Genomic DNA, 13,798 nt, shown 5'->3' on the forward strand with positions numbered 1-13,798 from the left:
AGATCCACCAGCAGGGCAGAGGGAAGGGAGCGCATAGCCAGAAAGGAAAAGAGATACATGGAATTTTGAAACTTTTAAAAAGCTATAGAGTATGAGGAATAAATGCAAATAAGTATATTCTTCCTTATGAATGTTTATGCTTTCGCATTTTCACTTACCATGTATAAGAAAATATTTAATGCAGTATCTGCTACTCAAACATGTAAATGGATGCCATTTACTATTTATAGTTTATTTCAGAAATCAATGAAATCTAAATTTAATTAATAAATTAGGGCAACATACCTTATTTTAGTTCTTTTCTAAAGTAAGTCCTTTTTAGTAGTTTTCTCAAATTCCTGCCATATCTGAAATAAGGCAAATATTATCTATAGTATTAAAGTTAAATAAGAGACAATATTATAGAAGTGATATATAGCTTATGAAATATGTCCTTTAAATAATAATTTTAGGGACTAGACATAACTTGAGGATTGCATAAATAAAAAATAATCACATAAATAAAATAAATTCCCACTTATTTCTAGATAATAAAAGAAGATGGATATCTAAATGTTATTTAGGTTAATCTGATAAAATTATAAATTAACATTGGTCTATTAAATAAACATGATTTCAGAAAAGTGATGTTTGATCCCTTTGGTTCAGAGAAATTTAAAAAAATCAAATCATATATTACACAGAATGCATTGCTTTTCAATTCTTAGAAAACTGCCCTCTTTAAAAGTTTAATCAGAGAGGCTTCTTCTGGTCAAGATGTCAACACAGATAAATGCAGTACTCATCCTCCCATACCCACATCAAAATTACCACTGAACTTCAGAACGATCATCATTCAGAACCACCTGAAATCTAGCTGGATGGAAGTGCTACAACTAGGGACTTGAAAAAGAGGCCGCATCAAGACTGGTAGGAGGGATATAGATGCAGAATGGGCTGGTCCCACACTTACATGTGGTGGATAAATATTGACAGGGTTGTCTTGGCTGCAGATATCCTGACAAGTGAGGGGGTTCCTAGCCCCACACCAGGTCCCCCAGACCAGGGTTCCAGTGCCAGTAAGAAAAGTCCCCATAACTTCTGGCTGTACAAACCAATAGGGATTGAGGCTGAGTGAGACAGAGGGCTTCTGTAGTCCCAGGTATTCCTCTTAAAGGGCCCACACACAGACTTACTGGGACTCACTCCCTCTGAGCTCTAGAACTGGGGCAGCAGTTTCAAAGAAACCAGGGACATATGGGAGGAACTGAATTGTATGGCATCAGGGTGAGAGTTGGGGGGCCAGTTTTCTGCCAAACAAAAGCTATAGCAGAGGCCACTTTTCCTTTTCTGAGACCCCTAGGTGGATACCATAGCTGAGTCTCTATCAACCAGGCTCTCACCATTTACCCCACCCAGTAGATTCCCTAAGACTGTGCCCTACCCAATCAGCAGGCCACCCAAGCTGTTTCTAGTGCATTTTTCATACAAAAGGTTTGTCTTGGCTGATGCTTCAGACTTTCCTAAAGTATCTTAAACAAGCAGCATCTGGCCTCAGCATGCCCCATATCTCTCACCAAGTGGCCCCGACCTAGCACTAGCAGCAGCCAGCCTTGGTCTGCAACTTGTCCTCATCTGGGCGCCCCCAATCCCAGCACAAGTAGTAGCCATCTGAACATCAATTTCTAGCTCAGGGAGGGTGGCCCTGGCAGAACACAAGCGACAGCTGACCTTGGCCTGAACTTGGTCTGGAAGCCCCAGAACCAGTGCATCCAGTGGACAGTTCCAGACCATGTCGAAGCACCACTCAACCATTCCACAAATGACACATTCAAGGGGTGGGCTCAGCATGCACCAAAGCCCCACTGAAGTAAGTCCTGCTCCATGAGGTGGGCCCGTGCACATTGATCCTCCGCGGTGGTCAGTGGGTGCAGCCAGTCCTTGGAGCTGATTGGCCTGGGAATAAATACTTCCCATTGACCAGCCAACAGCAATCAAGTCTCAACTACAACAGGAGGGGGTACACAATGTACATGAGGAGGGGTACACCTGGAGTGCCAAGCTTGTGTAATCACGGCGGGGGCCGGGGGGAAGCTGTGCCACTGGGCACCCACTATATTCGCCACTCCGTCAAGCCTGGGATACATAGCAGCTCTACCCAATACAGAGAAACAAACACTGGGAGGCTGCCAAAATGAGAACAAAGAAATATGGCCCAAATGAAAGAACAGATCAAAACTGCAGAAAAGGAACTAAACAAAATGGAGACAAGCAATCTGCTAGATGCAGAGGTCAAAACACTGATTATAAGAAGCTCAGGGAACTTAGGGAGAACTTCAACAACATTAAAAAAAATCATGGTGATTTTTCTGGTAAGAACTAACAAGAACATTTCAAATCTGCATCCTGCTTCACAATTTGCAGAAGTATTTGGCATTCATTTTCTTTTTGTACTCGGTAGTCCAGTTTCACAACTTGGAAGCACTTAGACTTTATTTGGTCAAGAGAATGTCTAAAAATCCTTAGTTTTGTTCTCCTTTCACATGTTATGATGATGTCAAATGCAAAAACAAGGCTGAAGCCTCATTAGCACAGATGTTCATTATTTTTCTCTGCATTAAGAAGACCATAAAAACACCATCAAAACGATAAATCAATGTGCATCGATTGAAATGGATATTTTTAGGGTGACATCAGCATCAGGGAGAAGTGAGACAAGCCCTTTGTGTCTCCCTTTGAATCTGCAACTAGTCGGACATCCAGAGCCCAACAAAGCTTCCTCTGCTCAACACACGGAAAGGTTCAGAGGTCAGTAGCTCGGAAGGGGGGCGTTCCGGAATGTGCAGGGAGGCAGGTTGTGGGGAAGGGTGGGGACGGCCCGCCGCTGCAGTTCTCCCAGGACAAGGCTGAACCTATAGCTCCAGCCACACAGTAGCGGTGGAGGAGTCGGGGTGCAGCCCCAGCAGCACTGCCTCCCCCCAAAATCCAAGCCCTTCCCCTGGTGCAGCAGAGCTCCCACCGCCACAGATCAGGAGCTGCAGCCGCTGGGCCACAGCGCAGTGCTGCCTGTGACCACAGGGAACGAGGCAGCACCTCAGCGGGCTGACCGACTCGCTCCCCTCGACTGGCCACATCCTTCTGCCAGGGTGGTGGTGCCCCGGGACCCAGACAACCGGATACAACACTGCCACCCACCACTCGGGTCACCCGGCCGCCACTCCTACATCCAAGGCAAAGCATCCCACACCTGGCCTCTCCCCCTGCCCTCCGGCTTAAGCAGCAGCAATAGGAAAAAACAAAAACTGCGCCATCGCACCTTCTGCTGGAAAACAAAAGAGCTCTAATTATCAACCTGATGAATTGCGAAAAGCAAAACATTCCTAAATAAGAAAAGTGTTCATTCCCTTTTATACTATTCTAGTTCACAGAATCCTACCGTATTCGTTACCATGTGACTTTTGAGGTTTACTATTTCTTGTTTCAAATCCTTTTTCTTATCCTTTAGTTTTTCATATTTTTTTTGCATGGCTTTCATAGATAATAACTCCTGTTGAAGAAATTTATTTTTTTCATCCAGATTTAGGCATTTTGAAGATACTGTTTCCAGTTTTGCTTTAAGAGCATCATTCTGCATGAATAAAATAATATAGTTTCATTATGAAGGTACAGACTGAGAATAGTCTAAGTCAATACAAGTATCAAATTTTGAAATAAATTCAGTTGCAATAAAATGTTATTGGTACTGCAGTAGAGACTTAAAATGTGAAATTTTGAATTACTCAGAATCAACAACAAAGTTAAAGTTTGTTCTTTTTGTGACTCCTGGTCACAAAAATATATTAACTACCATCGTCTTTGCCACACAACATCTGCACTTGCTTTTATACTCTTCTTTCTATGTACTGTTTCATGTCTTCCACCACAAAAAGACTGTAAAGTCACCTCTTAGTAGAAAGTCTCTTACCTCTTCTCCAATAATAATTCTCTAAAATTTTAAAAGAAGTTTTAAGGATGTTATATTGAGTTATTTAGGCCTGAGTCAATAAATACCTCCCAAAATAAAAATTTCAAAATAAGACTCTAATTAATAAATCTTATAAATATGGATTCTAATGCCATAAAACTTTTATAGAGCTACAAATATTTGATGTTCATTTGAAATGCATTCCAAGAAGAAATCCATAGAAGAATTTCCAGGTATAAGAGAAATCCCATCTTCCACTGTAAAAGTTTAGTGAGTTGAGAATACACTAAACTTTTGTTTTTTAGAACAACAACAAAGTCTTAATTCAGTAGTGCTATCTTGTAATTCTTTGTTACTTCCCATAACATAAGAGAACATACTAAACAACAATAACATAAACTCGCTGGAAATTCAGTCATACTGACTTAGGAAAAACTGCTTTCCTTTAGATATAATGTTTATTTGGTAAGACAAGGTGAGTGATGTGGAGTTTTTAAAACATGTCTACAAGTTCTTTGGCACACTTCCCATGAAATGGGTGCTGGCCTTAGTCAGTAACCGGTTCCTGGTGAACAGAATACAGTGGAACTGCGGTGTGACCATACAAAAAGCCACTGAACTGCACGCTTCCAATGAGTGAACTGTAGGGTAGGTTCATTACATCTCAACATAGCTGTTAACAAAAAAAAATTTTTTTTGATTTGGTGCTACTGCTTGGGCGCCTGTAATGATACCTTTCTTGCTGGGGTTCAAGACATAGGAGAGTTAACAGTAATCCCTTTTTATAGTAAAATGATTTTTTAAAAAAACCTCTTTTACTGACATCAAGTCTATAAAATTAATAGAAAAATCTCTATTTATTGTTCAAAGCATTAAATGATATATATTTCCCCAAATTAGGTAATTTTGGGGTCCCAAAACTGATTAAAGACTACCTTATATTTTAATACATTAATCTGAGTGTCCATTTCAGTTTGAATCCGTTTTAAATCTCCAGGGCAACTAAACTCTCCATTTTCATATTCATTTAGCTTCTTTTTTGTATTTTTTAGCAATTTCTGAAATCTGCAGAAATATACAAAATGAGTAAGTCAATTCTTTAAAAGTAAATATTTAATAATTATTTTAACAGATATTATGTCCTGTCATATAAAATAATCAAATCTATAAATCATAATCTTATTTGTTCCAATCTAGTATTGTTTGAAAGCATACTATCTAAATTATAATCTTATGTAAAAAAAATGAAAAAATTTTATTATATGTATGATATGGTGTTAATATTGTAACTATATAGAGTTCTTATTAATGTTATTAATATTCATTTTAGTACGTAATATAAAACATTAACCTATTATTAAATATCAACTAGAAATCAGATATCAGTACCCAAGGTGAAGAAGAAAAGCATAACTACAAGCAAATGTTTTGAAAAGACACAAAAATACTTTTTTGTACTGATGAAAGTCTATATAAGAAGAAAAGCACCACCACCAACAACAAAGAAAACATGAAGGAGATCATTTAAAATAGAAAGAGAAGCAGGAAAGAAAAATCTTTGACATTTTAGTTGAAGGGAAATGTGGAAAGGGGCAGAGTTTTAGAAGAAAAGAATCCAGATATAACGTGTAACAGTCTCAAGACTGTTTTAGGAGAAATTTGCTAGGACAGTGTTAACAAAATGAAAGGGATACTAAACAGTGTAGAGGAGGACAGTTAAATGAGAGGAAAAACACTGATGAGAAACTGGACAAACTGAAATACTCAGGGAAAGGAAGCCTGTGGGGGCTTCCCAGACATTAGGAAAGATGCCATTACTTTTTTATATGAGTGGTAAAAACAGGATTACCCAACTTCTTTAAGTCATATGCACATTTTCATATGTCATATATTTTATAACCAAAAAGAAGTTATAAGCCAAATCAAGATAACTTTTGAGGCTATTAAATGATGACAAAGATAGGTTTCTAGATATTAAACTTTTTGAATGCTGAAGAAAAGCACACCACTAAAAGAAGGAAAGAGTACCAAAGAGAGTAAAGATATCTGGCAGAAATAAAAAGTCAAGGTAGACATGAAAAGCACAGCTTACAGGATATGCAAAAGGTGTTCTCATTGTTTTAGGAATCATTAAAGAATAAGCAGAATCTTTTGGCATTCAAATAATTTTCAGGTTGTGCTGTGAGATTATGAAGCAAATTTTTAAATAGGATAATTTGTTTAATTATGAAAATTACAGATAGAGAATAAATTTGTATTTTGGTTTTAACAAAGTAAAATGATAGTTAAATCTTAATTAATGATAGAAATGATCTGAAATATTAAAATCTTACCCAGGCGTCTCTTTTTCTGATTCACCATTTTTCTCTTTTTCTTCATCCAAGCTATATTCCAGAGAGCCTTTTAACTCAATATATTTCTTTAACTGTTCCTTTTCATCCTGAGACTTTGAAAAACATTTTTAAAGAAAATTATTTTTAAAAATCTAGAGACTCTTCTTTCCTAAAATATTATTTCTTATGAGTTCATGAATAATATATGTAGTCAGGTTTAATAAATGTAGTTTATAAACCTGATGCCAATAAAAACATTTCAAAAATAATGACTTCTTACTTGAGCTTAAGTTGACTTTACATTTTCGTCACTTTTTCTCTAGAACTTAAATTGCCAAAATTTGTTAAAATGGAGGTTTTTGCATATAAAATACAAATTGTTAAAAAAAATTTGAGAGTGGCTACATTGACATTTTAGTTTCTAAAGATGCTCTAGAAATATTTTCATCAATATTTTAAGATATGCCAGATTCTGTTAAATCATATCTTACTGAAATAATCTTTGAAGAATTCCCATGCAGTCCCCATTACCTTATGATGATAATCTAACTTTAGGATCAGGTAAAGACTCTCATTTTCTGTAAGCATTGTTCCATAGGTTTCAGTTTCGCTTTATTTAAAGAGAAAAATAAGCTTGTCTCTCTATATTTTATAAAAACATAGTTTTTACTTGGTTCTTGCATCTTTTTCTATCTCTTCCATTGAACTCAAATATTCTTTAATGCAAGGTCTCATCCACATACTCATATTTTCAACACTTACTCTCTTACATAAAACCTGACTTTGAATCGTATAATTGCACTAAAAAATTTCTGAGAGTCATCTTTTTCTTTACTCCTTATCCCGCTTTATTTCTTAGCAGCAACAGAGACCACACATGCCCTCCTTTTGCTCCTCTATCCCTGATTCACTGCCAAACAGTAACTCTGATGTTCAAGTCCTGGACTCTTTCTATTCCTTTTTTTAAAATCTCTCAGGGTTCCTTAAAACTCAGCACTTCAAACCAGACTCTCTAATCAACATTTCCAGCCTTGACCCCTTTCCTGAGGTCATCTGTACTTTTCTTTCTCCCTTCTAGTTCCTCATAGACAGTATCCTCAACCACACACTCATAAACCATGATGTGGTAGAGATTACCTTTGCATATAGCTAACCTTATACATTTTATGTTGATTCTCATGGGTGTTACTTTGAGTGTAGTGTTATTTTCCAATCTTAAGGGCACCTTCACCCTTAGGATGTTGACCAGAATATTTTGTGTTGTTTTTCTCTTATAAAGCAAAACACTTCCCAAGCATCAGACTATTAATTATTTGCCTTTATTTAAAAAATAATAACAATTTCTTATTCCATGGAGGCCTGACCTATGGAACCCTTCTGAAAGTCTCTTCATATGCATATTCAACTATATTGTTTGAAAGCTTAACAAAGCCAGAGCTATTTTCCTCTTGCCAATTCAGATTCTTCACCTCACCATTGTACTGATCAAATATTTTAGCCCAGGTAGTTTCTGGCCTGAGGATTCATGACATAAGAACCTTCGAGAGAAGTTTAGGCTATTGATTAAATAGGTTGAAAGCTGTCTCTTATTAAATTTTTGCTTCACAGAGTAGACCTTATGGTGGCTAATAATTCTACGTTATAAACCTAACTCATTTCTATAGGAATCTTAAAAAAAATCTCCCATTATTTTTGCATAAGCTTCATCAGTTTGGGGTATTCTTACAAATTTTTCAATTTTTGATACCTTAATAGATTTCTGTACAAAACTGTAAGGTGACAACTCCTGGCACTCTCATCCACAGAAGACTCCTTACCAACATATTATCATTTCACTTGTATGAAAACTATACTAATACAATATGACTTACATAAAGTCTAAAAAAATAATTTTCAGTGTTTCTTCAGCCACAAGAAGAACCAGTCAACACAATATTCTAGTTCCCCTGATAGCTGTATCTGTATAATGCAGCTGCCATGGACTGAGCTATTGTGACTGAAAGAAACTTGCTGATAGGTCCATCAACCTCACTGCTCCAACTTAGGGTTCACAATGCAATCTTCTGATCTTAAATTATAGGTAGCCTCTCCTGCAGAGGAGAGTATGAATGGCAGAAGATTCCTGTGCTGCTTGGTAAATAGCTGTGTAGTTTTCACCATTCATCAGTGAATTTTGAGTCCTGAATTATACACCCATCTTTTCTGAGACAAATTTGTTAACCTTTAAAAGGCTGATTAAAACAAGTAAATAGTCTCTAAACTTGCAATGCTAGGAGCACTATGTCGCCATGTGAGGCCCTGAATAAGCAGCCATTTCTACTTTTTCACTGGCACCTCTTTTCTTTTTCAAAATCCAGCAAAAGGAAAAAATACACTCCTTTCACAAAACACTTGCATGATGTCCTATTACTCATTCTTGATGAAGAGAATATATTACAGCATTAAAAGTAATTCATTCTCAAAATCTAACTGAAGAGTTTAGATTACAAGAGAAATTCAGAGTCCTAGATTAAATCAGTGCTCAAATTTCTGGGCTCAAATATTTGTATTCCAATGTCTATAGCAGCATTATCAAGAATAGCCAAAAGCTGGAAAAACATAAATGTTAAACAAATGAATGTATAAACAAAATGTGGTATATGTCAAATGTTGCTTCTAGACTATCACAACTTTTTTCATTATAATCTTACTACAAAAATCATTTATGAATTCAACTTCCTTTATAAAGAAGAATTACATTACTAGTAGCAAGTAATATCATATGAATACAATAAATACTTTTATCAGTGAGACTTTTCATATTGCCCAAAATATCTTATACACTACTACTAGAAAAATAAAAATTCCTTTTTAGTATGATGAAAATTAAGAGATTGACTTACCAAATTTGTACCTAACAGGTTTTTCTGAAACTGTTCAATTTTTTGTCCTTGCATTTGGACTGTAACTTTTAACTTGGTATTTTCAATTTCAAGCCTAAAATGTACACATTTTAAAATGATTATTATCACATATCAATTTAAAAGATACAAGATAAATTCTGAATAAACATCTAAAGGTACAATTACATAAAATCTTAAAATTTGAAAAGTAGATGAATTGGGTATTGCACCATTTTTCAAGTTGTGTTTTGTGAATGATGTGCAAAATTTAAAGGTAATATACACAAATTATGCATTTCAAAGTATTTCAAAGCTTAAATATTTATCCAGCTTAACAATGATGTATTCGTTATCATAACTGATCTAATTCTCATGCTACACTCTTCATATGCTTTATAAATACTCATGTTATTTTCTGTGCTGCTTTATACTTTTGCATTTTATCTTGTGTCTCCTCAGCATATTTTACGATCGCTGCATATTGATCCTGTGCTTCTTGCAGCTAAAATAAAGAAAAAAATACTTTTAATTACTGATAATCTAGTACAAATCTACCTGTTTTTGTAACTTAAATTTTATCAGACAGCAACCCCACTCTTTCACCTGCACTTTGTTTATGGCTACTTCGTGCCAAAACAGCAGAGCCAAGTTGTGATGACAGAGGCCTCATCGCCCACAGAGCCTAAAATATCTACTACCTGGTCCTTTACAGAAAAGATCACCAACCACTTCTCTAGTACCCAAACAAAAACACTATTCATGTTTTTAAATGATCTTTTATCAGATAAATATACAAATTTATAAATGATCAAAAGGGGAAAATACAAAATTACCTTATGATAAACATTCTTTTTTAAAATTCATTTTTTTTTTGTATTCTAAGCACCACACCAACTATAAATTTAAATATTCACAAGTATGAATGAGAATGGTTATTCTAGCGATTATGAAAGTTAACGTGCTGCTTTCGGTGACAACAAGATGTTTCACTGAATAGCCCAAAAGGCAGTATCTACATAGGAGCCAGAACGCCTGGGTTTGAATCCCACATCCCCCAGTTACTAGCTGTGTCACCTTGAGCAAATTACTTAAACTTTCTGTGTCTGTTTCTTCATCTGTAAAATTAAGATAATAATGTTACCTACCTCACTGGGATTTTGGGAAGATTAAATTAGGGAATATATGTAAAGTACTTAGAAGAGTACATGGTCCATAATAAACTTTAAGGGTTTGCATTATTATTATCGCTGTATTTTAAGTTCTAATAAAATTTTATACTTCAGGCAGATGGCAATGTAGGTGATCTCTTGTACAAGTTACACTGAAATCATTCTTCATACCATTGACAATGGTAGCAAATGGGAAGCATGAGGCCCAGGCTATATCCCCAGTACTTCAGAAAGCTTTCACCAAGACCGCTAGCCAATAACACTTTTCTGCTTATAATAACAAATTATAACTTATTTCCTCTCTGTACGACTCAGCAGGCACTAATCATGAGCAATGCAAATAGCACCTCTGGGACTGAGTACATCACTTACATGACCTGACAGGCAAGGTAAAGCCACTGACATGGAGATCATGGGCTCTGTGCAAAATCAAAGTTCCCAGGTCCATTCGTCCCCAGCCACTGTCTATTTTGGGCTGCTTTAGCAAGTACTCTGATGAGCAGATTAAGGTGACGTGCAATGGCATGTCAGAAAAGTCCTCCCCAGAGATTTACAGTGGGTAAAGTGCTATTAATCTCTAAACCACAGTTCTGGTTGCATAGTGAAGGATAGTTGATTTCTTTTTTTCTTACACTGAGGGTAAAAAAAAATGAGCTTCTGATTGAACTCAATATATTTATATTTAGTTGCTTAAAAAACATTGAGAATAAAAGCTTAATTATATCAATGTCTCCAAGAAGAAAGTGTTGTTATGGCCCAAAGTAATTTTATCCTAACAATAGTTAAGCTAAACTATTTTCAATTTACTCATACACAAAGATAAGTGTACGAGTCATATCAATATCATATCAATACTGTACCATCATATTAATACTGTACCCCATAGACAAATTTATACTTAGAAAGTCAAGATTATCTCTCATAAAAAAAAATTAAAGCAATGTCAAATTAAGGGCTAAATAATTCTGCACAAAAAAGATGACAAGTGCTGAAAAGAATGAGGGCAATGAGAGTTAGAACAGTCAGAGAAAGCGTCATGGAGAAGGGAGATCGGGAGCCAGGTCCATAGAGGTGTCGGGTTAGGCAAGAGGAACAGAAACGGAAAAGGCAGAATGGACAGCATGAGTAAAGGCCGAGAGAAGCTGCAATCAGCCCAATTAAATCCAATGGCAGGGAGATAATAAAAACATATGTTCACACAATGACTTGTACACTAATGCTCATAGTAAAATTATTAACAGCCAGGGAGTGAAAACAACACAAAGTTCCATCAACTGATGAATGAATAGTTGCTTTAGCCACACAGTGAATATGGTTGAACCTTGAAAATGTGACATTAAGTAAAAGAAGCCAGTCACAAATACTGTATATTGTGTGATTACATGTATATGCAACATCCAGAATAGGCAAATCGATAGAGACAAAAAGTGCACTGGTTGTTGCCTGGTGGCGGGGAAGATGAGAAGCTGGGAGTGACCGTTAAGAGATGTGGAGCTTGCTTTTAGAGTGAGGAAAATGTTCCACAATTGACTGAGGTGACAGATGCATAACTCTAATATGTCAAAATATATTGAATGTAAAGTTAAAATGGGCAAATTATACAATATGTGAATTATATCAATACAACTTTTTTTTTAAAAAGCCAGTGATAGATCTAAATTTAATATTCTTAATTCTCTGTTGTGGATGTGCATACTATAATGATATGAATATTCCCATGCTTTTACAATGTTTCTAAGTGAGAGAAAAGGAAGGAAATGCCTACTTCAGCTGGTTTGTACAATGTTTCCATACAAGTTACTATGAAATCTATGAAATGAATACAGATCTATATCCATTCACAAAAGTGAAGATGATAAATAAAACAATTTTCTGTAACATTCCATTAAACATTATCCTCAGATTTTATCTGTCTGCCTTATCATGATAATGGAGATGTCACTAAAAATATTGTTTAGTAGAAAAAAAATTCTCTTGATTTCTATGAAGGATAGGGCATAATTCTCAACTTTCCTAAGAGTAAATATTATAAGAGAAAACGTAAGTACAAATGGCAGAATAAGAGCCAGGGTTTAAGAAATAAGTGCATTATAAAGGTAATAAAATTATAATCAATTAATTACAGTAAAAATAGAAAGAAAGCTGCCCATGAAAATTACTATCCTAAAAACATTTCATATTATTTAATCAGCTATAGATTAACTGATGACATATTAAATTTCATACATACTTGATTTTGGATTTGACCTAATTTCCTCTTTATTTCCTGTGTCTCATCTTCTACATTCATATGAGAATGTGATGTAAACTGCAGTGAAGATTCTGACATAGACTGTTTTTTTAGGGAATTAGCCACTTCTTGTAGAAGGTTTCTCAGAGCAACCTAGTAAGATATTTCTGTTACTGATTTTATAAATCACACTATTATTAAATGTTAGTAATATATAACTTCACATACAGAGCGGAGCGTAAGGTTTACAGTTATGAATATGCAAAGTAAAATTTATTCTTGTATTATTCATTAATTATTGTATTATTTTCCATACGAACAACTGTAAACCTACTTTTGCCCCATCCTGTATATACTTTGTTAGAGTCATATGATTAACATAATATATTAACTGGAAAAATATCACCACATACATCAATTCACCTTCTTTTCTCCATATGGACACATTCCTGTTTACTAGGTAATCTGGCCTTGACCTTCCTCCCCACTACACGTAAGTCCTGCCACCCCTCACTAGTCTGAATTGGAGAGCCAATGCCAAATTAATAAATCACAGAGAACTACAATTCTCTCTGTATTAAAGAAACATCTCCAAATGATAGTAATTGGGTCTTGAAATGAGAAATATGAGCAAATGAATTGCAAAAATATTTCAAGAAAACTGTAAATAGTAGTGGAAAGATTAAATCAAGTATAATTTTTCTACAACTCATCACATTTGTGTCAAATTATGATTTAACAAAAAGTAGATGCCTTCAAAGAGTTGAAAGGTCATAAGATGACATTACTCAAGACTGAAATATTTCCAAGTTTAATTCAAATTGACATGAATAAAAATAACATTATACCAAAAAAAAAAAAAGTATAAGAAGCCACTGAAGGAAAAGTACTATGAGAGAGTGTCTACACTGCACTTCATCTGGGAAATCTGAAATTAACTGTCAAGATAATCCACTTAACTGAAACTTAATTTCAAAATACTCGTTTTAGGTATGAGCATTTCCATCTATCTGTTTCATAATGGTGTTAAAATGTGGTGACAGAATAAAATTAATATTTTATCAGTATGACTAAATTATTATCATTCTATATCTATTAACAATCTATAATTTAACCTCTTAAAATTTCATAGGCAACACAATGTCTTTACTCAAAACAAAACATCTCTCAGTTCTAACTTTCATTTGCAGGATACAATGTTTGTTTTCAAGCTGAGAGAGCAAACACAGTTATAATCTATG

The 13,798-nt window shown here is 35.1% G+C and overlaps 1 protein-coding gene across 1 annotated transcript in view; it reads right to left on the reverse strand.

Moving 5' to 3' along the window:
- Positions 1–3,376: 3,376 nt before the first annotated feature.
- LOC129087683 (ankyrin repeat domain-containing protein 26-like) overlaps positions 3,377–13,798 on the reverse strand; it is a 77,446-nt gene continuing 67,024 nt past the window's right edge. Inside the window, 6 exon segments of the mRNA XM_054594634.1 lie at positions 3,377–3,607; positions 4,879–5,008; positions 6,277–6,389; positions 9,159–9,252; positions 9,590–9,660; positions 12,558–12,710. Coding sequence (XP_054450609.1) covers positions 3,377–3,607; positions 4,879–5,008; positions 6,277–6,389; positions 9,159–9,252; positions 9,590–9,660; positions 12,558–12,710 — 792 coding nt within the window.

This window comes from Pteronotus mesoamericanus, unplaced genomic scaffold (genome assembly GCF_021234165.1).
Source record: "Pteronotus mesoamericanus isolate MK-2021 breed Mesoamerican mustached bat unplaced genomic scaffold, CSHL_Meso_final contig_130, whole genome shotgun sequence".
Classification (NCBI taxonomy): domain Eukaryota; kingdom Metazoa; phylum Chordata; class Mammalia; order Chiroptera; family Mormoopidae; genus Pteronotus; species Pteronotus mesoamericanus.